This window comes from Scyliorhinus torazame, chromosome 1 (genome assembly GCF_047496885.1).
Source record: "Scyliorhinus torazame isolate Kashiwa2021f chromosome 1, sScyTor2.1, whole genome shotgun sequence".
In the NCBI taxonomy this organism is placed as follows: Eukaryota; Metazoa; Chordata; class Chondrichthyes; order Carcharhiniformes; family Scyliorhinidae; genus Scyliorhinus; species Scyliorhinus torazame.
Genome location: NC_092707.1, coordinates 259,545,114 through 259,569,911, shown reverse-complemented (window position 1 = coordinate 259,569,911; position 24,798 = coordinate 259,545,114). Strand labels below are relative to the sequence as shown.

The window sequence follows — 24,798 nt, the reverse complement described above, 5'->3', positions numbered from 1 at the left end:
CCCTCCCGCATTTCTCACACCTATCCCGTCATGTTTTGCAGATGAGCAGGAAGCTGTACAGAAGCGAACTTTCACAAAGTGGATCAATTCTCACTTGGCTAAGGTGAGGAACTTTAAATTTCCCTGATTATGCAATCAATGCACCATCAGGGTTGTTTTTGCTTGAGGTGGGGAAGGGGAGTGTGCCTCAGCAACAACCTACCAGCAACAAGAATCGTGGGGAACAACAGTTCCTTAAAGTTTGGGTAACTTGATCCTGGAGTTCTACTATTTCCCATTGTCTTGGTAGAAGTCCTTGGGTCTATGTTGCCTTATTGATGGATAAATCCCAAATCAGAATGCCAACATCTGTTTGTATTGTGATAAATGTAAACATTGTTACATATTATATTTTAAATTTGAGGCAGTAATGTTATTAACATCCCTGGTTTAAAATGCATACAGGCAGCATGTCTACTAAAGCTGTAATTAAGGTGTCATGAAAGGTGAAGCAATCATTGTTGTAACCATTTACTTGTTTACAGGGAGATGGCTAAAAGGATATTGTTTTGAATGCTGGAGAATCCCTGGAGTGTAGATAATTTATGAAGGATAGTATTTTGTCCTAGCTAAGCAGATGATGGGACATCTTAGTGGGATACGAATTAAGTAATTAATAGGAGGAGCCAGGTCTGTCTGTAGTTTGCAGTTTTGCTAAATGCTGTTAGGCTGGGCAGAAGAGTCTGACAAGACAGAAGGATTTTCAGGTTGTTCCTGAAAAGGGTCTCTCTCTTTGAAGGCCTGCACAGATGAGCAAGTAAACCTGTTTTGTTAACTTTATTTATAAGTGGCACTTGAGCTGTATTGGGCTGCTTAATTGGAATTAGAGGCAGGTGCAGATAGTAACTTAAATGTTTTCCTTTTATTTAAGAAGGTTTAATTGTTAATTGTAAAGCTATTTCTTTGATGTTAATGTGGTCAATTCTGTGTTTAAATTACATTTTGTTTTCACATAAAAGATATCTATTGGCCAGAGTCATCGCTACTGTGGTGACTTATCCTTTCTTCACAGTTTTACACATGTAAAAATTGTTTAGGCCTCTCCGCCAGTATCCTAACAAATGTTGGGATCTGGTCCATTATCCTAACAAATGTTGGGATCTGGTCCGGTATCCTAACAAATGTTGGGATCTGGTCCGGTATCCTAACACATTTTGGGGTCGGTTCCGGTATCCTAACAAATGTTGGGATCTGGTCCGGTATTCTAACAGTATCATCAATCAGCAACATCCGCTAGTTAACAGGAACTGGAATTTAACCTGTGTGTGTACCCTGCGGATCCAAGGTCCAGAAGACCAAGGGGTTAAAGTCCAACAGGTTTGTTTCAAATCACTAGCTTTCAGAGCACTGCTCCTTCCTCAGGTGAATGAAGAGGTATGTTTCAGGAACATATATATAGACAAAGTCAAAGATGCCAGACAATGCTTTGAATGCAAGCATTAGCAGGTAACTAAGTCTTTACAGATCCAGAGAGAGGAGTAACCCCAGGTTAAAGCGGTGTGAATTGTCTCAAGCCAGGACAGTTGGTAGGATTTCGCAAGCCCAGGCCAGATGGTGGGGGGTGAATGTAATGCGACATGAATCCAAGGTCCCGGTTGAGGCCCTACTCATGTGCGCGGAACTTGGCTATAAGTTTCTGCTCGGTGATTTTGCGTTGTCGCGCGTCCTGAAGCTGCCTTGGAGAACGTTTCCCCGGAGATCAGAGGCTGAATGCCCTTGACTGCTGAAGTGTTCCCCGACTGGGAGGGAACATTCCTGCCTGGTGATTGTTGCGTGATGTCCGTTCATTCGTTGTCGCAGCGTCTGCATGGTCTCGCCAATGTACCATGCTTCGGGACATCTTTTCCTGCAGTGTATGAGGTAGACAACGTTGGCCGAGCCGCACGAGTATGTACCGCATACCTGGTGGGTGGTGTTCTCACGTATAATAGTGGTATCCATGTCGATGATCTGGCACGTCTTGCAGAGATTGCCATAGCAGAGTTGTGTGATGTTGTGGTCGCTGTTCTGAAGGCTGGGTAGTTTGCTGCAGACAATGGTTTGTTTGAGGATGCGCGGTTGTTTAAAGGCAAGTAGTGGGGGTGTGGCGATGACCTTGGCAAGATGTTAATCTTCATCGATGACGTGTTGAAGGCTGCAAAGAAGATGTTGTAGTTTCTCCGCTCCGGGAAAGTACAACTTCACACCTTTTTAACCTGGGGTTACCCCTACCTCTGGATCTGTAAAGACTTAATTGCCTACAAATGCTCGCATTCAAAGCATTGTCTTTGTCTATATATATGTTTCTGGAACATACCTCTTCATTCACCCGAGGAAGGAACAGCGCTCCGAAAGCTAGTGATTTGAAACAAACCTGGTGTTGTAAGCCTTCTTACTGTGCTCACCCCAGTCCAATGCCAGCATCTCCACACCAAGAGGTTGGACACTCGTACCCCAAGATGATTAAGGCTGGCATAAACGCAATCTGTCCGGAAACAAATAAAGTCCAGCAGGGCTGTGCTCACCTCCTTCTGAATAACATTGTCCCCATGAATATAGTGTTTGACAAACCTCTATTTAGGGTGAGGGAAAAGTGTTACCTTTGAAAAATAAATTTGGAGAACTCAATTCTTTTTTTCCAATTAAGGGGTAATTTAGTGTGGCCAAATCCACCTACCCTGCCCATCCTTTTGGGCTGTGGGGGTGATACCCATGCAGACATGGGGAGAATGTGCTAACTCCACACAGACAATGACCCGTGGCTAGAATTGAACCCGGGTCCTCGGCACTGTGAGGCAGCAGTGCTACCCACTGCGCCACCATGCTGCCCGTAGGGGAAAAGTGTTACATGCTCATCTTGTAACATTGCCAACCCACCCAAGTGATGTTTTACTGCAGTTTATTCATAGAACGATACAGCACAGCAGGCGATTCAACCCATTATGCCAATGTTGGCACTTAGAAAGAGAAATATAATTTATCTTATCCCTTCTGCTCTTCCCTTACAGCCCTACAAATTTCCTTTGCTCCCCCCTACCTCAAATCTGTCCTTTTACATATTCATTCAATTCACTTTTTAAAGTTACTATTGAATGCAGTAATTCTGGGGGACGTAAACCGAAGTAGATTGGACATCCAATTGGCAAAGGACATCTGGAGAATGAGTTCACAGAATGCATTTGGGACAGCTTCCGAGAACAGTGCGCTGTGGAGCTAACCACAGGAAGAGGAAGAGACTATTTCAGATCTTGAACAGTGTAATGTGACAGGGTTAATTAGTAATCGCTGGGCGATGAACCTAAGGCAATTAATATCAGTATATGAGAAGTGTCAGAGAAACAAATGGATAAAGATGTGCGGGTTAGGTCGATTGGCCATTCTAAAAATTGCCCCTTAGTGTCCAAAGATGTGCTGGTTAGGTGGGTTATGGGGTTACGGGGATATGTAGGGTGCTCTTGCAAAGAGTCGTTGTAGATTTAATGGGCTGAATGGCCTCCTTCTGAACTTTAGGGATTCTATGACTAAAAACCAACAAACCCCTTGGAACTTATGGCTCGTATCCCCCCCGCGACTGCTGACTTCTTAACTATTCTAGAAGTAGTCGATGAACGGTTTCCATCTCCGGGCAAACCCCTCCACCGTCCCTTTCAAGGCGAACTTGATCTTTTCCAATCAGAGGAATGCCGTGAGGTCGCTCACCCACACCCCTGGTTTTGCCGGCTCCGGGTCCCTCCATTCCAGCAAGATCTGTCTCCGGGCTACCAAGGAGGCAAAAGCCAGCACATCGGCCTCTCTCGCCCCTGGACTCCCGGGTCTTCCGACACTCCAAAGATTGCCTCTTCTGGACTCGGGACCACCTTCACCTCAACACCTCAGTCATAACGTCAGCAACCCCCTGCCAGAATCCCTCCAGCTTCGAGCAGGCCCAGAACATGTGGACATGGTTCGCAGGCCCACCCGCGTACTGCCCACACCTACCCTCCGCCCCCTCAAAAAACCTACTCATCCTCGCAACCGCCATAAGTGTCCTCTGGACTATCTTGAATTGAATAAATCTAAGCCTTCCACATGAAGAGGATGCGTTCACTCACCTCACAGCCTCCCCCCTCACAGTCCAGCCTCCAACACCCTCCCCAGCTCCTGCTCCCACTTGCGCTTGACTTCTATTGGGACACCCTCCCAGTCCATTAGTTCTTTGTAGATCTCCGACACTCTGCCCTCACCCACCCCTGTTTTTGACACCACCTTGTTCCTGCAACCCGGGGGCGGCAGGTTGGGCAAGTACCGGAACCCATTCCCTCTGGGCAGCTCATATTCCTCTATAAGCCCCTCCAAGCTCAAAAAGTTTCCCCCAATGAATAGGTACCTAACCCGCTCAATGTCAGCCCACTGCCACCCCCGGAACCCCGCTTCTAGCCCACCTGGAGTGAACCTATGATTCCCACAGATCGGTTCCCAAACCGAGGCCCCATCCAGGTGTGCTGACACTGTCCCCACCACCACCGGACTTGGGGAGTGCCTGGCGCGAGAACAGCAGAGGCGTCGTCAACAGTGCCCCTAAGCTTGAGTCCTTACAAGAGGCTGCCTCCATCCACTCCCACACCAACCCCTCCCCCATTACCCACTTCCTTACCATGGCTATATTTGCTGCTCAGTAATAGTTCATCAAATTTGCCAGCCCACTCACCTCATGTTTCCTCTCTAGTAGCACCTTCTTTATTCGTGGGGCTTTACCCGCCCACACAAACCCCGAGATCAGTGCATTAGCACTCCTTAAAAAAAGCCTTTGGAAAAAAAATATGGAGGTTCTGGAACACAAATAAAAACCTCAGTAGAACTGTCATCTTCACAAACTGCACCTGCCCCGCGAATGACAGTGGGAGCACGTCCCACCTCTTTAAAACCCCCTTCATTTGCTCCACCAGGTGTGCCAGATTCAATTTATGCAGCTGCTCCCATCCCCGTGCTCCCTGGATGCCCAGATACCTGAATCTCGCCCCCACTATCTTGACCGGCAGCTCACCCACACTCCTCTCCTGCCCCCTCGTCTGGATCAGGAAGACCTCACTCTTCCCCATGTTTAATTTATACCCAGAGAATCGGCCAAATTCCTCCATTCTCCCCCCAATACCTTCCAGTGGATTTGATATATAAAGCAATAAATTGTCCACATACATCAAGACCGTATGCTCCAACCCCCCCGCATTGTCCCCTGCCAACCCCTTGATGCTCTAAGCGCCATTGCCAATGGCTCTATCGCCAAGGCAACAAGCAGTGGGCATCCCTGCCTCGTCCCACGATGCAACCTAAAATACTCCGAACTCATCCGGTTTGTCCGTGCGCTCGCTGTCGGCGTCCGGTACAACAACCGGACCCAATCCACAAACCCCCACCCAAACCCAAACCGCCCCAGCACCTCCCACAAGTAGTTCCATTCTACCCAGTCAAAGGCCTTCTCTGCGTCCATAGCGACCGCCACCTCCACATTCTGTCCCTCTGGGGGCAACATTATAACATTTAATAAATGCCTAATATTGGCCGACAGATGCCTCCCCATTAAAATCCCATCTGGTCTTCCCCTATCATCCCCGGCACATAGTCCTGAATGTATGATGCCAAGATCTTAGCCAGAAACTTGGCATCTACATTCAGCAATGAAATTGGACGGTAGGACCCTAACTGCTCCGGGTCCTTATCCTTCTTTAAAATTAAGGAAATGGAGGCCTGTTTCTCTTGGGGAGTGGTGGGGGGTGGCTCGCCTTTCCCCCATATTCATATCCTGCCCCTCTGGCCTTCCTCAGCTGCCCTATTGCCTTACCCGTAGACAACAGTCCAAACTCCATCTGGAGTTTCTGCCGCTCCTTCAACAGCCCAGCCTCCGGGGCCTCCAAATACCTCCTATCAACTTGCAGGATCTTGTCCACCAGGTCCGTCATCTCAGCCCACTCCGTCTTGTCCCTATGCGTCCGTATCGATATAAACTCCCCCCTGACCACTACCTTCAGCGCCTCCCATAGTGTGGCAGGCGAGACCTCATCATTTAGCTGAACATACCCCCAAATAGTCGCCCTCACCTGTCACAAAACTCCTCATCTGCTAATAATCCCACATCTAACCTCCACTGTGGCCACTCCTCCCAAGCGCTCCATAAATCCTTTAAATTCTCTCGCCACTGCCGATACTGTCCCCGACTGCAGACTCGAGCGGTCCAATTTTGGCTCAATAACCATATTAACCCCCCGCCTAAGCCGGTGCGAGTCCAGGTCCGAGATTTTCCCCAGCACCCGCCTCACGAATTCAACATCGTCCCAATTTGGGGTATAAATGTTCACCAGGACCACCGGCATCCACTCCAATTTCCCACTCATTACGAATCTTCCCCCTGAATCTGCTGCTGTATTCCCCACCTCAAAAGCTACTCACTTATTTATTAGACTGCCCCCCCTCCGATCAACCATCACCCCTCTTGGGCCAGCCTACGTCACGCAACCCTCCAAGCCCGCTCTCGCATGGCCACCGTCATCAAGCACCCTCCTATCGTACTTCAACTGCCCCACCCCTGTCAGCAGTCCCCCCCCCCCAACAAAACAACAATCTAACCCTCCCGAACACAATAATCACCCCCCCCCCCTCCCACCGCACTTCCGTGCACTAGCTCGCCCAGCTAGCCTGGCAACCCCCGCCCATGGCACCTGACATCTTACCCCCCCCCACTAATTCCCCTCCCCCGCTCACACACTCCCACGTTGCAAACAACAAAAACAATAAGAATGAAAGGTAAAAAGCAAAATAATGCACAGAGAAAAAAAGGGTGCACTCACCCAGCACGACCCTCCAGCATCTCATCAAATAACCGTGAGGATAAAAAGGTTCTCCGACCCCCCCCCCTCCCAGCGAAACAGGAAAATAATAACCAATAACAGTAAAAAAAAAACTCCGCAGCAAGGGAGGCAGAGAGAACCAACATCCCCAAACACCTCCTCCAAAGTTCAATGTCCTCCTTCTCCTGCCAGTCCATTGTCTCCAACAAACTCCATCACCTCCTCCGGTGTACCAAAGTAATACTCGTGACCATTGTGGGTCACCCAGAGGCAGACCGGGTCCAACATTTCGAACTTCACCCCCTTCTCAAAGAGGGAAGACTTAACTCGGTTGAAACCCGCTCTCCTTTTGGCCAGTTCCGCACCAGGTCCTGATATACCCGGAGCTCGTTACCCTCCCAGGTTCATCTCCTCGTCTGCCTGACCCACCTCAAGATCCTTTCCTTATCACAAAATCGGTGTAACCTCACCACCAGCGCCCTCGGTGGCCCATTCGCCTGATCCTTCGTCAACAGCGCCCTATGTGCCCGATCCACCTCCAAGGGCCGGTCGAAGATCCCCTCCCCTACAGCTTCTCGAGCATTTGGCTGCATTAGAGCCGCCGTCCACTCCCCTAATGCCCTCTGACAACCCCACAATCTTCAAATTCTGTCGGGAGCAGTTCTCTAGATCCTCCACTTTCTCCTTGAGCCGCTTCTGGGTATCCCTCAACATCCCGATTTCGGCCGCCAATGAAGTAAGCTGCTCCTCAGGCTCTCTCACTGCCTTCTCCACCTTCTGGATCACCTGACTTTGGGTCTCCAACCTCGGCTCTATCAATCCCTGCTTTCAGCAGATCCCCGTCTTTGCCAGGTCCTCCAGACCTGCTGGCTGAACCTTTCATTCAAAAGGTCCAGCAGCTGCTCCATCGACCATTGGGCTGGTAGGGCCGACCTCTTTCCCTGTGTCGCTGGAAGAGTTTCTTGCTCGAACAGCTCCTTTCTTCTAAAACCACTTCTGGTCCACAAATCCATTCACTGGTGGAGTATAGTCTTCCTCCACCACTCCTGCACCGTTTTCCTTTAAAACACCGCCTGTTAATCGGGGAAAAGGACCAACAAAACCGTCTCGAACGGGAGCTGCCAAAAGTGCGACCACTCACACCATGGCCGCCAACAGAAGTCGCTGGAACTTATTATTAAGGAGATTTACCAGGATACTGGGCTGGAGGGTCTGAGTTATGAGGAAAAATTGGATGTGCTGGAGCTGTTTTCTAAGGTGCAGCAAGGGTTGAGAGGGTGATAGAGATGTATTAGATAATGAGGGGCATAGGTAGGGTGGATAGGAAGGCACTTTTCCCATTATTAGAGGGGTCAATAACCACAGAACATAGATTTAAGGTCAGAGGTAGAAGACTAAGAGGGGAGTTGAGGAGAAGCTTTTTCATGCAGAAGGTTGTGGGAGTTTGGAACTCACTGCCAGAGAGGGTGGTTGAGTGAGAAACTCTTGTGACATTTAAGAAATATTTCACATTTTGACATTATTTGCCTTGCCACGTTCCAAATGGCCGCCTTTTGTGCTGTAAACGTCTATGAATCTATGTGGAATGAGTGGATGGCGTATATTTGGATTTTCAAAAGGCATTTGACAAGGTGCCACATTAAAGGTTATTAAACAAGATAAGGACTTTTGGGGTTGGGATTCATTTTATTAGTATGGATTAAGGAACAGTTAATAGACGAAAGGATAAATGAGGAACTTTTCAAGTTGATAGGCTGTAATTAGAGGAGTGCCGCAGGGATCAATACTGGAGCCTCAGCTAGCTATAACCCATATTGATGATGTGGATGAGGATACAGAGAGTAATGCACCCAGGTTTGCTGACAATACAAAATTAGGTGGGAAAGGCGCGACACGGTGGCGCAGTGGTTAGCACTGCTGTTTCACGGCGCTAGGTCCTAGGGTCGAGCCCAGCCCCGGGTCACTGCCTGTGTGGAGTTTGCACATTCTCCCCATGTTTGCGTGGGTCTCACCCCCACAACCCAAAGATGTGCAGGTTAGCTGGATTGGCCACGCTAAATTGCCCCTTGATTGGAAAAAAGAAAACAAAAAGAATTGGGTGCTCTAAATTTAAAAAAACTAGTTGGGAATGTAAACTGTGAGGGGGACACAAAGACAGATGGAGTATAATAAGTGGACAGTTCAGGGACAAGGCAGAGGTGTCACAAGGCCCCACTTTGGTCCGAAGAATGGAAAAACAGAATAATTTTGATGTAAATGTTCACACTTCGAGAGATTTGGCATCCTCGATGGGCAGAATGCCAACATGATTGTTTAGCTAGTGGTTAGGAAAGCAAATAATTGGACTTCCGGGTGCGGCGATGATCAGCTGAGTCGCACGTTTCGGCAGCTCCCGGTGAAACGGACTTTTGGGCTCTTGATAGGAGCCCCAACGGCAATTTTAACGGCTAAAAACACCGTGCGGTAAACCAGGAGGGTGTTCCCCCTGGACACGGATGGAAAAAGGAGAGGAAAGTGGCCGGATTGCAGTGGATCCTTTAGAACAGCGGCAAGGAAGGCAAGCAAAAACCAAGATGGCGTCGGAAGGTGGCAGTTTAACATGGGGCCCTGAACAACAAGAGTTCTTGAAATGCTGTGTGGAAGAGCTCAAAAAGGAAATGAAGAAAGAGCTGTTGGCCCCGATACTACAGGCGATCGAAGGGCTAAAGGAGGAACAAAAGACCCAGGAGCGGGAGCTTCGGGTCATGAAGGCAAAGGCAGCCGAGAATGAGGACGACATACAGGGCCTGGTGGTGAAGACGGAGATGCATGAGGCACATCAGAAACGATGTGTGGAAAGGTTGGAGGCACTGGAGAACAATGCAAGGAGGAACAACCTGAGGATTCTTGGTCTTCCTGAAGGTGCGGAGGGAGCGGACGTCGGGGCATATGTGAGCACGATGCTGCACTCGTTAATGGGAGCGGAGGCCCCGGCGGGTCCGTTGGAGGTGGAGGGAGCATACCGAGTGATGGCACGAGGACCGAGAGCAGGAGAAATTCCCAGAGCCAGAGTGGTGAGATTCCTCCGTTTTAAGGATAGAGAAATGGTCCTTAGATGGGCAAAGAAAACTCGGAGCAGTAAATGGGAGAACGCGGTGATCTGCGTTTATCAAGACTGGAGTGCGGAGGTGGCGAGAAGGAGGGCGAGCTTTAATCGGGCCAAGGCATGCTTCATAAAAAGAAGATAACATTTGGAATGCTGCAACCGGCAAGACTGTGGGTCACATATCGAGGAAGGCACCACTACTTTGAGACGGCGGATGAAGCGTGGACTTTTATTGTGGAAGAAAAACTGGAATGAGCGGGTTATTAAAAAGAACGTCTGAACAAAGTGGTGGGGCGAATGTGGGGGGCGAAGAGGGGGGTTAAAAAGGGGGGAAAGAGGAGTTTTATGTACTAATCCTGCGATGTGGTAACTTTTCTCTCTTCCACAGGTGGTGATGGGGGAGGAGGGGAGGTGGAGGAGATGGGGAGTTGGCCATTGGGGGCGGGGCCAAGGGAGAAGCGCGGGCTTGGTTCCCGTTCTATGATAATCATGGCGGGAATAGAGAAGCAGGAAGGAGGGGGCGTCGCACGGTGCGAGCCGAGGTCACGGGGGGGAAGCCGAGGTCGGCCAGAGTTTGCTGACTTCTGGGAGCAACATGGGGGTAGTAATTACGCTAGCGGGGGATCTAGCGGGGGGGGTTGGGAGGGGGGAATTACTGGGTTGCTGCTGCTGGGGAGAGGGGGGAGCTGGTATGGGAGGGGATGGGCGGGGGGGGGCACCGCCTGGGGGAGATACAGCTGCGTGGGAACCGGGTGAGGAGCTGGAAAAAGGGGATGGCTAATCGACAAGGGGGGGGGGTAGGAAGCCCCCCAACCCGGCTGATCACGTGGAACGTGAGAGGGCTGAACGGGCCGATAAAGAGGGCAAGGGTACTCGCACACCTTAAGAAACTTAAGGCAGATGTGGTTATGTTACAGGAAACGCACCTGAAACTGATAGACCAGGTTAGGCTACGCAAAGGATGGGTGGGGCAGGTGTTCCATTCGGGGCTAGATGCGAAAAACAGGAGGGGTGGCTATATTAGTGGGGAAGCGGGTAATGTTCGAGGCAAAGACTATAGTGGCGGATAACGGGGGCAGATACGTGATGGTGAGTGACAAACTACAGGCGGAGACGGTGGTTTTGGTAAACGTATATGCCCCGAACTGGGATGATGCCAATTTTATGAGCAGGATGCTAGGACGCATTCCGGACCTAGAGATGGGAAAGCTGATAATGGGGGGAGATTTTAATACGGTGTTGGAACCAGGGCTGGATAGGTCGAAGTCCAGGACTGGAAGGAGGCCGGCAGCAGCCAAGGTACTTAAAGATTTTATGGAGCAGATGGGAGGTGTAGACCCGTGGAGATTTAGCAGACCTAGGAGTAAGGAGTTCTCGTTTTTCTCCTATGTCCATAAAGTCTACTCGCGAATAGACTTTTTTGTGCTGGGAAGGGCGTTGATCCCGAAGGTGAGGGGAACGGAGTATACGGCTATAGCCATTTCGGATCATGCTCCACACTGGGTAGACTTGGAGATAGGGGAGGAAACAGGAGGGCGCCCACCCTGGAGAATGGACATGGGACTAATGGCAGATGAGGGGGTGTGTCTAAGGGTGAGGGGGTGCATTGAAAAGTACTTGGAACTCAATGATAATGGGGAGGTCCAGGTGGGAGTGGTCTGGGAGGCGCTGAAGGCGGTGGTTAGAGGGGAGCTGATATCAATAAGGGCGCATAAAGGGAAGCAGGAGAGTAAGGAACGGGAGCGGTTGCTGCAAGAACTTTTGAGGGTGGACAGACAATATGCGGCAGCACCGGAGGAGGGACTGTCCACTGAAAGGCAAAGGCTACATATAGAATTTGACTTGCTGACTACGGGCACTGCAGAGGCACAATGGAGGAAGGCACAGGGTGTATAGTACGAATATGGGGAGAAGGCGAGCAGGTTGCTGGCACACCAATTGAGGAAAAGGGGAGCAGCGAGGGAAATAGGGGGAGTGAGGGATGAGGACGGAGAGATGGAGCGGGGAGCGGAGAGAGTGAATGGAGTGTTCAAGACATTTAATAAAAAATTATATGAAGCTCAACCCCCGGATGGGAGGGAGAGAATGATGGGCTTCTTGGATCGGCTGGAATTTCCCAAGGTGGAAGAGCAGGAAAGGGTGGGACTGGGAGCACAGATCGAGGTAGAAGAAGTGGTGAAAGGAATTAGGAGCATGCAGGCGGGAAAGGCCCCGGGACCGGATGGATTCCCAGTCGAATTCTATAGAAAATATGTGGACTTGCTCGCCCCGGTATTGACGAGGACCTTTAATGAGGCAAAGGAAAGGGGACAACTGCCCCCGACTATGTCTGAAGCAACGATATCGCTTCTCTTAAAGAAGGAAAAGGACCCGCTACAATGCAGGTCCTATAGACCTATTTCCCTCCTAAATGTAGATGCCAAGATCCTGGCCAAGGTAATGGCAATGAGAATAGAGGAATGTGTAGGGGTGGTCCACGAGGACCAAACTGGGTTTGTGAAGGGGAGACAGCTGAACACGAATATACGGAGGCTGTTAGGGGTAATGATGATGGCCCCACCAGAGGGGGAAACGGAGATAGTAGTGGCGATGGATGCCGAGAAAGCATTTGATAGAGTGGAGTGGGATTATTTGTGGGAGGTGTTGAGGAGATTTGGTTTTGGAGAGGGGTATGTTAGATGGGTGCAGCTGTTGTATAGGGCCCCGATGGCGAGCGTGGTCACGAATGGACGGGGATCTGCATATTTTCGGCTCCATAGAGGGACAAGGCAGGGATGCCCTCTGTCCCCATTATTGTTTGCACTGGCGATTGAGCCCCTGGCGATAGCGTTGAGGGGTTCCAAGAAGTGGAGGGGAGTACTTAGAGGAGGAGAAGAGCACCGGGTATCTTTGTATGCGGACGATTTGCTACTATACGTGGCAGACCCGGCGGAGGGGATGCCAGAAATAATGCGGATACTTGGGGAGTTTGGGGATTTTTCAGGGTATAAATTGAACATGGGGAAAAGTGAGTTGTTTGTGGTGCATCCAGGGGAGCAGAGTAGAGAAATAGAGGACCTACCGTTGAGGAAGGTAACAAGGGACTTTCGTTACCTGGGGATCCAGATAGCCAAGAATTGGGGCACATTGCATAGGTTAAATTTAACGCGGTTGGTGGAACAAATGGAGGAGGATTTCAAGAGATGGGATATGGTATCCCTGTCACTGGCCGGGAGGGTGCAGGCGGTTAAGATGGTGGTCCTCCCGAGATTCCTCTTTGTGTTTCAGTGCCTCCCGGTGGTGATCACGAAGGCTTTTTTAAAAAGGATTGAAAAGAGCATCATGGGTTTTGTGTGGGCCGGGAAGACCCCGAGAGTGAGGAAGGGATTCTTACAGCGTAGCAGGGATAGGGGGGGGCTGGCACTACCGAGCCTAAGTGAGTATTATTGGGCCGCTAATATTTCAATGGTAAGTAAGTGGAGAAATATGGGTTGCCCCAAGGGAATGCATTCAGGTATATGCAACTGAGGGCTTTTGCGAGGCAACAGGTGAGGGAATTCCCGCAGCTCCCGACACAAGAGGTGCAGGACAGAGTGATCTCAAAGACATGGGTGGGGGATGGTAAGGTGTCAGATATATATAGGGAAATGAGGGACGAAGGGGAGACTATGGTAGATGAACTAAAAGGGAAATGGGAAGAAGAGCTGGGGGAGGAGATCGAGGAGGGGCTGTGGGCAGATGCCCTAAGCAGGGTAAACTCATCGTCCTCGTGAGCCAGGCTAAGCCTGATTCAGTTTAAGGTATTACACAGGGCGCATATGACTGGAGCACGGCTCAGTAAATTTTTTGGGGTGGAGGATAGGTGTGCGAGGTGCTCGAGAAGCCCAGCGAATCATACCCATATGTTTTGGTCATGCCCGGCACTACAGGGGTTTTGGATGGGGGTGACAAAGGTGCTTTCAAAAGTAGTGGGGGTCCGGGTCGAACCAAGCTGGGGGTTGGCTATATTAGGGGTTGCACAAGAGCCGGGAGTGCAGGAGGCGAGAGAGGCCGATGTTTTGGCCTTTGCGTCCCTAGTAGCCCGGCGCAGGATATTGTTAATGTGGAAAGATACCAAGCCCCCGGGGGTGGAGACCTGGATAAATGACATGGCAGGGTTTATAAAGCTAGAGCGGATTAAGTTCGTTCTAAGGGGGTCGGCTCAAGGGTTCACCAGGTGGTGGCAACCGTTCGTCGAATACCTCGCAGAAAGATAGATGGAATGGAAAAAAGAAGGCAGCAGCAGCAGCAGCCCAGGATCGGGGGGGGGGGGGGGGGAGGGGGGGGGGGGGGGGGGGTGGAGGAGGAACCAGAAGGACTCTCAGGGTTGTTAATATATACTGTATAGTATGTATAGGTCGTTGCGACAGATAATTACATATTGGACTGTTAAATTATATTTTTGGAGAATGTTACTTGTGATAAGGCAGTTGCCAATTAGGGTTAGTTTTCATTTTTGTTATTTATTATTTATTCATTTTTTGTTTATAAAATAGGTCATTGTTATTTGTGTTGTTATAATATTGTGTAAAGGATGCACAATGTACTGTGTTGGTTGACCAAAAATTTTCAATAAAATATTTATTAAAAAAAAGGAAAGCAAATAATTTGCTGACCTTTTATTATAATGAGACTGGAGTATAAGGTTAAGGAAATCTTGCTACAGTTGTACAGAGTTTTGGTAAGACCACACCTGTGGCACTGGGCACAGTGTTGGCCTCCTTATCTAAAGAGATAGATGCAGTGCAGTGAACAATGGAGTTGAGGTCAAAGGTCAGCCATGACCGTACTGAGTGGCAGAACAGGCTCGAGGGGCCAGATGTCATACCCCTGCTCCTAATTCTTATTTTCTTCTAAAATCTGATTCCTTCATCCTTTCACACAGTGCATTCTGGATCACAACAGCTCGCTGTGTCATTTTATTTTCTGATGTCATCTTCAGTTCTTTCGCCAGTTATCTTAAATTTGTGTCGTCAGGCTATTAACTCTCTTCCCCTAGAAACAGATTCTCTTTATTTACGCTATCAAAACCCTTCATGAGGTTGAATACGTCTCTCAAATTTCCCCCCAGTTCTCTGTTTGAAGGGGAATAACTCCAGCTACTCTAGTTTCTTAACTTAACCTGAAGTCTTTCATCTCTGATACCGTTCCGGCAAACCTACTCCCGAAGGCCTTGACATTGGTCCGAAAAGGTGGTGACCAGAGTTTCCTTCAATCCTTCAGGTTTACCACAATGTATACATTTATCAACCCTTTATTTTTAATTTATAAACACTTCTCCCAAGACATAATGAATTTTGTATTGGAGGGAAAATCAAGAGTTTGGATGTGGAGGTTGATGTGACTGAATTATCACCAGCGGTTTTCTCCCCGTTAACTTCAACAGTTGGAGAGTTAAGCATCAACTCAGATGAGAATTCCGAGAAATCTTTCTTGTTACACAATGTTTTGTGGAGAATGCTAAATGATAACATTTGTTCCAGTGCCACCTTGGAGAGTAGAATGTATAGGAATTGTTAAACAATTTCTGTCATGAAATTGTAATGTGCTGTTAATGGTGGCAGTCAAATCAAACTTTGCACATTGCTATCACCAATGGCTGTACTTAGACTTTGAAACTTCCTGCCTCGAATGACACACGGGACAGACAAAGCATGCCTGTTTCCAGGGCTAGTTTTTCCTTTAACAGGTGCCCACCAGAGGCTACAACTTGAGGGGGCCACTCCTGACTGACCAGGAGTTTCCCACTCTTACCGCCGGCCACAGGCATGCTGGCGGGATTTACAGGTTGACAATCAACTCGTTCGGCCACGTCACCAATGCACCTTCCTTGGCCATCGAGTCCTGGAGTGGACTCAGACCTGGAGCTTCATCTCCGAGGCAGGGGAGCCACAGGGCCTCCACATATTAGATACTAGCCACTTGAAAATGCAGTGACTCAGATGCTCACTGTCTTAAGCTCGGTTGAAGTGCAGGCAATAAACATAATTGGAAATATAGATGTTGTCGGACTAAAGATCAGTCTATTTCATAAAAACAGAAAATGGTGGATAAACTCAGCAGGTCTGGCAGCATCTGTGGAGAGAGAAACAGTGTTAACATTTCTTTGGAAGTATTGCTGTTCTTTGGAAGTGTCCGATTGGACTTGAAGACTTTCCACAGATGCTGCCGGACTTGCTGAGCTTTTCTCGATTTTCTGTTTTTATTTCATATTTCCAGCTTCCGCAGTATTTTGCGTTTACCAAAATCTGATCTACCATCCTGGTCACCTGATACAACAATGGGCGGAATTTTCCCATGCCACCGCCGACGGGTTCAATGACGGTCGGAGGAGAAGAATTTCGCGGGAGGCCCGAAAATCGGATTTACATCGGCGTGAGTTTCCCATGGGATTTTCTGTTGGTGCCCGCCATGGCGGATCAGGAAACCAACTGGACGCCGGCATGAAACTCATTTGCATCCCGCTAATGGGATACAACCGCGCCAGATCCCAGAGGTGCCAGTGGGAAAACACGCTGGTGTGAAACACGTCTGGAACAATGGGGGGTGCAGATAGTTGGACGTACCTGACCAATGCCTAGGGCTGCCTCCAGAGTTCAGGCCGCCAGCAACCCTGGATCCTGCAACAACACAGCAGTGGGTGGGGTTGTAGCTTTCCAGATTTGGTGTCCTGGTTGTGGTCCATCCTCCAGCCTTGGAATGTTCCTGGGGATCCATCTTCTTTCTCAGGAGATCCGTCTTTCTTCAATAGTGGGTCAGTGATGTTGAGCGCTTTTTCAATGTGGCAATAGTACGACAGACGATGTGTCATCAGGCCTGCCCGCCACACAATGTGGCGCAGTATACCTGGTTGCATACTTAATGAGGTCAGGCCAGAAGATTTGCCATATTTTCCCACCGGTCTCTGCAGCAGGAAATGTTTCCCCACCCCCAGCCCCCTCCCCCACAAGACTTAATCCCAGGATGGGAGAATTCCACCCAACAATACAGTTATTGTCTAATCATAATAGTTAATCTCCAACAATTAGTTTATAACAAAACCCAAATATGGGATGACACCTCCAGTGATGGAAAGCTTTGGGAACCATAGATCCAAAGTTGCCAATTCCTCCTCTGCATGCTACATTTACCATAAACATTACAGCTCAATTTGCTCGTATTCGGCACTTAACTCTTGTAATCGTGGCCATTGCGGGATGACAGAACCAGAGATTTTGTTTCAAACTTTTTGTTTGAACAGAGATTGTGCAGTTGGTCCTTGGATGTCAAACCATGAAGACAGTTTCTGAAGACTTCAGCTAGAGATCCTGCATTGTTCTGAAAGGATTCAGGTTTATCTGTTAAAACAGTCTCAAAAAATCTCTGTACAGCAAGTATATCTGGGCCTGCTAACTGTATTTAAAGTGGATTGAGAGCTGAGATGGTTTATTGTTTGAGTAGAAGTAAAGATAGCAGTTAAGGGTTATGGTGTCACTGCATTGATTAATATTGTTTAATGGGTAATTAGAAGATAGTTTTTTGTGTGATGTTAAAGATATTTTAATACTGTGTTTATAATAAAGTTTGTTTAATATACCACATCCCAATTTTGTGTGAAATCAATCCTGGAGTGAGGTATCCTTTCCTCACAGTTTTACAAAATTAAAGTATATTGGGATTTCTGTCCAGTATCCTAGCCACTGTTAGGGTCTGGTCCAGGATTATAATGCAGCTACAAAGGCAATAGTTCCCTCGCACCCCTGGCATTCCAAAATTACAAACCCCCGAGACGATCTGTGGAAATCCGATGGCTCCAATTTTGCATAAAGGATTTGGAGTTTGCTCTAAATACAAAGTTTCAGGTGGAAATGTGCGGTCATTCTCTGGAGAAGAGAGATATGACGTCTTGGCAGGATTAACTCTCTCAACCCTGCCTGAGAGAAATTTCTGTATGGCATGTTGGCGTATCTCTCTTTTTCACTCATGTTGCCACTTTTTTTTTAGGGGCAATTTTGACGTGGCCCATCCACCTACCCTGAACATCTTTGGGTTGTGTGGAGTGGCACCCACGCAGACTCTGGTAGAATTTGCAAACTCCACACGGACACTGACCCGGAGCCGGGATCGAATCCAGGTCCTGGGCACTGTGAGGCAGCAGTGCTAACCACTGTGCCACCGTGCCTCCCTATGTTGCCACTTAAGGCCAAAATATGTGACTGACCCTCCACCATTGGGGAGACCGTTAAATAGCCTAGTTAATTAAAAGACTGCAACCATTAGAAAATCACTTCTTGCACACCACTGAGGGAAACCAGAAGCATGTGAGAATTATTCACTCAAAAGATTGGGGCAATGAGCCAGCTTCTGGGAATCTGGGAGTTGATTAGAGTGAAGTTTAGGTGGATGGGGAAGGAGGCCACTTTAAAAGATGAGTTTTGCATTCAGCAGGTAAGGAGAGGCTTGACAAACCAGTTCAGAGACGCCACTCCACTACTGGCCCAACATAGTTATGGGATTCATATTCCCCTGCATGCGGTGTTAGTTCCCATGGAAACGGTTGCCTCTGCTGCGATTACTGTTACCGTGGAGATCACTCTCACAAGAGAATGCAGCACAGCACAATATTAATCTTCTAACACGCCAAATGGAGAGTGGGCTTTTTGATTTCAATCTACTGACGTATCTGCAACAACCAATTCAGTTCCCCAAGGACATTTCTTTTGGGCTTAATTCCTCACCTTTTACCCTGCCTGATGTTTCCCTTCATATCCTGCAGGCAATTATTGGGTATCTTACTCAAGGGCACCCAGATGTGGAGGTTTGTCACCTTACTTGCGCATTGACGGACATCGCAGGGTTAACCTGGTCGTCGTTACATATTATCCACCCTCCCCAGTTGGACAGTGGTCAAAGAGACCCAAAACTTGCTAACGGTTCTCCTCGCCCCCGATGAAGTTCAGTCCAAGTATAGCTTCCGCAAACAACAACGCGATAATGACCTGATAACCTGCTTTGGTGATGTTAGTTCAGGGCTAAGTATTTACCAGGATGTTGGGGAGAACTCCTCAGCCCTGTCTTCCAGTTGTATCAGCCACGGCTCTGTTGGCGATACTCTCACCTCAGGGTCAGAGGTTCTGGGTTCAGACCCCACTTCAGGGACTTGAGCAAAATCTCTTGATTGACATTCCAGTGTAGGACTGGGGAATGCAGCTCTGTCAAAAGTCCTGACTTTGAGATAAGACATTAAACTGAACTATTAGGTGGGTGTAAAAGATCCACTTGTATTATGAGAGGGAGTTCTCTCTCGTGCCCTGGCCAATACCAGGAAATCAAGCAACATCGCTAAAATAGATTATCTGGTCATGCTTGCCCTGCTGCTTATGGGAGCTTGCTTTGCGCAAACTGACTGCCGTGTTTACCACAGGGAGCACAGTTTAAAAGTATTTCATTGGCGGAAGAGCTCTTTAGGGAGGCCCTGTAAGCCTTTCTCTTTTTTTTAATAAATGATTTTTATGAGATTTTTGCACAGAGTATATTTTGCCATGATGTACACAGGATATGATTTATCTATAAATATGTAAGTAGGCATCCGTTTGTGCCGGCGAGGCACTTACGGAGGGCAATCCTCGAGTGGGCCTGGTGCCGGTGTTGTCCCTCGCTTCTCCCGATCGGATTGCCTTTCCTTCCTCTTAGACTGAGTTGTTCCCCTCCCCCTTCCAGTCTATCTCCCGCTCTAATGCTTTGGCTGCTTTCCCGTGGTTCCTGGCTGATGTGTTGGGTGTTCTGGATCACATACAGGTCACCAACACTTGAAGTAGTGCAACACTATTTTATTAAAAGGTTAACTATTTAAACATACTTGAACTGTGGCTAAATACGATACCAGCTTTAACTAAAGACCTTTGCCTTGGCCTAACCAGTTGATGCACTCAGCACATGGTGAATGTCTGTGTTGCAGGCTGTGAGCTCTGTGCTCCTAGCTAGCTGCTATTCGAATGAGCGGGAACTCTGATGTCCCCTGTCTTTATAGTGTGTGTGCTCTCACTGGTGATTGGCTGCGGTGGTGTGTATGTTGATTGGTCCCACTGTGTGTCCATCAATGTGTGTCTGCACCATGATACACTGGTGTATATTATGACATCCCCCCTTTTATATAAAAAAATGTGCCTGCGTGACAATAAATAGTGTGCGGTGAATGTTCCTGACTATGTGTGTGCAAAATATTTACAGGACTATGTACATAAAACAAAGCTATTTACATGGGAAGGTGCCTGGTGCAGAAAAACCTGTGTCACACAAATAACGAGATGAACACTATATACAAACCACTTGAACGATTAAACGGAAGAACAGAACATACCAAAGAGTCTATTAGTGCAAGGTTCACAAATTAAGTCTCTGAGGTGGGTGACGAATTCTGGTTGACCGCTTCAAGGGTGGGTCAGGAGCCACCAGCTGAGGAGCGGGCTGGACTGCGTCAGAGTGAGGAGGATGCAGAGTAACCGAAATCTCTGCATAGTCCAGGTCAGGGACCTGGCGGACTGGCGGAGGATCACATAGAGAGCGCGGAATGAGACGAAGGGCATGCCGATTACGGCGCAGAATGGAACCATCTGGTAGATGAACCAGGAACGAGCGGGGAGCCACCTGCCGAAGAACCACAGCAGTTGCAGACCAGCCACCCTCCGGAAGATGGATGCGGACATTGTCATCTGGAGCCAGAGCAGGGAGATCAGCTGCACGGGCGTCATGAGCCGCCTTGTGCTGTGCACGAGACAGTTGCATTCATTGAAGGACCGGAAGGTCGAGGTCTGGGACGTGAATGGACGGCACTGTCGTCCTCGGGGTGCGACCCATGAGCAGCTGGGCTGGCGACAGGCCAGTGGACAGTGGGGCCGAGCGATAGGCCAGCAGGGCGAGGAAGAAGTCGGATCCCGCATCGGCAGCCTTGCAGAGGAGCTGTTTGACTATGTGGACACCCTTCTCCGCTTTGCCATTGGATTGGGGGTACAGGGGACTGGATGTCACATGCACAAAGTTGTACCTCCTGGCAAAATTGGACCATTCCTGGTTTGCGAAGCAGGGGCCATTGTCCGACATCACAGTGAGTGGATGCCGTGACGAGCAAAGGTGTCCTTACAGGCACGGATGACTGCAGACGATGTGATGTCGTGCAAACGTACCACCTCCGGGTAGTTTGAAAAATAGTCTACAATCAGAACATAATCCCTGCCCAGCGCATGGAACAGGTCGATGCCGACCTTGGACCAAGGGGATGTGACCAACTCATGGGGCTGTAGGGTCTCATGTGGTTGGGCCGGCTGGAACCACTGACAGGTGGGGCAGTTGAGCACTGTGTTGGCGATGTCGCCATTGATGCCGGGCCAGTACACTGCCTCTCGGGCCCGTCGGCGGCACTTCTCCACGCCAAGATGGCCCTCATGTAGCTGTTCCAAGAAAAGCTGGCGCATGCTGTACGGGATAACATGCGGTTCAGCTTCAGAAGGACACCATCGACTACCGCCAGATCGTCTCTGATGTTGTAGAACTGCGGGCATTGGCCCTTGAGCCACCCGTCTGTTAGGTGGCGCATGACACACTGTAGCAGGGGGTCAGCTGCAGTCTCGCGGCGAATTTGGACGAGGCGTTCATCCATGGCCGGCAGATTGGAGGCCACAAAGGCCACATGGGCACTCCTTTTCTATCTGCGCGTACCGCTGTTCCGTGGGGGTCATGGTGCGTGACGCATATGCAACGGGGGCCCATGATGAGGCCTCATCGCATTGCAGGAGCACTGCCCCAATGCCAGATTGGCTGGCATCGGTCGAAATTTTTGTCTCTTTAGCTGGATCCATAAAGGCCAATACCGGGGCCGTGGTAAGTTTGGTTTTAAGTTCTCTCCATTCGCGCTCATGGGCAGGAAGCCATTGAAAGTCTGTCGTCTTCCTGACCAGGTTCCTGAGAGCTATGGTATGAGAGGCAAGGTTAGGGATGAACTTCCCTAGGAAGTTGACCATGCCCAGACATCGGAGGACTGCCTTTTTGTCCTCTGGCTTTTTCATGGCTGTGATAGCATCCGGCCGCACACCCAACTGGGAGATGTGGTCCCCTAGGAACTTGAGTTCCGTCTGGCTGAAGGAGCATTCGAACGCGCGCTGGAGGCGACTGATATGCTCCTGCGAGGTAGTGGACCAAATGATTATGTCGTCAACATAGACGCGAACACCTTCAATGCCTTCCATCATTTGTTCCATGATCCTGTGGAATACCTCTGACGCCGATATGATCCCAAACGGCATCCTGTTGTAACAATATCTGCCAAAAGGGGTGTTAAAGGTACACAGTTTCCTGCTGGATCTGTCTAGTTGAATTTGCCAGAATCCTTTCGAGGCGTCAAGCTTGGTGAAGAGCTTGGCCCGAGCCATCTCGTATGTGATCTCTTCGCGCTTGGGGATTGGGTAATGCTCCCTCATTATGTTGCGATTCAGATCCTTTGGATCAATGCAGATTCTGAGCTCGCCGGAAGGCTTCTTTACGCACACCATGGAACTGACCCAGTCGGCTGGTTCTGTAACTCTGGAGAGCACTCCTTGGCCTTGGAGGTCCTGCAGCTGCTGCTTGAGGCGGTCCTTGAGGGGTGCTGGGACTCTGCGAGGTGCATGCACCACAGGCGTGGTGTTCTGTTTGAGTAGGATCTTGTAAGTATATGGGAGCGTGCCCATGCCTTCGAAGACGTTGCGGTGCTGGTCGATGATGGCGTTGAGTTGCACCCTGAAGTCAGCATCCTGGAAGGCAGATATGTCATCAGGAGAGAGAGAGTGAACTCTTTGAACGAGGTTCAACAGCTTGCACGCATGTGCATCAAGCAGAGAGTCCTTCGAGGAGCCCACGATCTCGAAAGGAAGGATGGCTTTTCGTGACTTGTGCGTCACTTCGAGTTGGCATGAGCCGGTGGCAGGAATGATGTTGCCATTGTAGTCCAATAGCTGGTAGGCCGATGGGAGAATGGTTGGCTTGACACAAAGGCTTTGGAAAGCAGACCACGCCATGAGATTGGCGGCGGCACCAGTGTCCAGGCGGAATCGTATTTGGGACCGGTTGACCGTCAGGGTGGCACACCACCCATCGTCTGGATCGATGCTGTATACCGACAGTGGCTGGTGTCTTTGCTTCGGGGACAGCCTATTTTTCGTGACGACACCGACTTGAAAAGGCGCCTTCGGGTCCTTGGTGTCACTGCTCTGTGGGAGGTCGGAATCGGACTCGGTGACCGTGGGTTGAATTGCCCGAACATTCCTGCGAGGCTGGCTGAAGCAATATGAATTGGAAGGTTGAGCTGCTCGACAGCAGGCAGCATAGTTGCCAAGTCTTCCCCATCGTAGGCATTGTCGAGATTTTGCGGGGCATTGCCGCTTCAAATGGGCGGAGCCACAGTTTCCGCACGTCCTGACGTCAGCACGTTTGCTGCGCCACCGCGCATGCGCGGTGCGGTCCTACGTGGTGCGCGCCTGCGCATTACGTTCCTCCATGTCGCCGTCCCCTTGTTTGGTGCGTACAAGCGCGGGATCCGCGAAAAGCACGCAAAATGGCCACCCTCATCCAGGCTGAGGCCCTGGAGGTGTTCAATCACTTGGACCCGTTCCGCCTCGTGGGGACCTTGCCGCGCCGTTTCAGCTGCTTGTATATGGGAGTACCAAATGGTGGCATTTTCATGTAGGACACAGGTCTCGATGGCGGTCGCTAGGGTGAGTTGCTTTACTTTGAGGAGCTGCTGACGTAGGGGGGGCTGACTGAACACCGAAAACGATCTGGTCGCGTATCATGGAGTCGGAGGTGGGCCCGAAGCTGCAAGATTGCGCAAGGATGCAGAGGTGCGTTAGAAAGGATTGGAAAGGTTCGTCCTTACCCTGCAAACGCTGCTGGAACACGTAGCGTTCGAAACTTTCATTCACCTCTACGCTGCAGTGAGTGTCAAATTTGAGGAGAACTGTCTTGAACTTCGTCTTGTCTTCGTCATCTGCAAAGGTGAAAGAGTTGAAAATGTGGACGGCATGGTCTCCGGCTGTGGAGAGGAGAAGAGCAATCTTTCTGGTGTCCGAGGTACCCTCCCTGTCCGTGGCTTCGAGGTAGAGCTGGAAGCACTGTTTGAAAATCTTCCAGTTGGCCCCGAGGTTGCCGGCGATGCGGAGCGGCGGCTGCGGGCTGATGTTGTCCATGTTGCAGAATGACGGAATGCTGGCGGAAGGCAGATCACTTGCAGGTAGGTCTAAGAAGTGCTAGTATCCCACCACTCCTGGTATCATGATGTGTTGGGTGTTCTGGATCACATACAGGTCACCAACACTTTAAGTAGTGCAACACTATTTTATTAAAATGTTAACTATTTAAACATACTTGAACTGTGGGTAAATACGATACCAGTTTTAACTAAAGACCTTTGCCTTGTCCTAACCAGTTGATGCACTCAGCACATGGTGAAAGTCTGTGTTGCAGGCTGTGAGATCTGTGCTCCTAGCTAGCTGCTACTCGAATGAGCGGGAACTCTGATGTCCCCTGTCTTTATAGTGCATGTGCTCTCACTGGTGATTGGCTGCGGTGTTGTGTATGTTGATTGGTCCCACTGTGTGTCCATCAGTGTGTGTTTGCACCATGATATACTGGTGTATATTATGACACTGGCTACCTGGCTATTCTTCTGCTTGTTTGTTGGCCACAAACAAGTCCCGGAACAATCGGGTGAATGGCTCCCACGTTCTGTGGAAGCCGTCGTCTGACCCTCGGATGGCGAATTTGATTTTCTCCATTTGGAGAGATTCCGAGAGGTCGGACAGCCAGTCTGCAGCTTTGGGTGGTGCTGTTGACCACCAACCGAACAGG

At 49.5% G+C, this 24,798-nt stretch overlaps 1 protein-coding gene across 13 annotated transcripts in view; it reads left to right on the top strand.

Annotated features, from left to right (window-relative positions):
* Positions 1-24,798, top strand: part of syne1b (spectrin repeat containing, nuclear envelope 1b) — a 669,902-nt gene that overhangs the window by 10,623 nt on the left and 634,481 nt on the right. For all 13 annotated transcript variants that reach the window (XM_072505314.1, XM_072505250.1, XM_072505295.1 and 10 more), the window contains exon 2: positions 42-103. In XM_072505314.1, the coding sequence (XP_072361415.1) occupies positions 42-103 (62 nt within the window). The remainder of the gene's footprint in view (positions 1-41; positions 104-24,798) is intronic.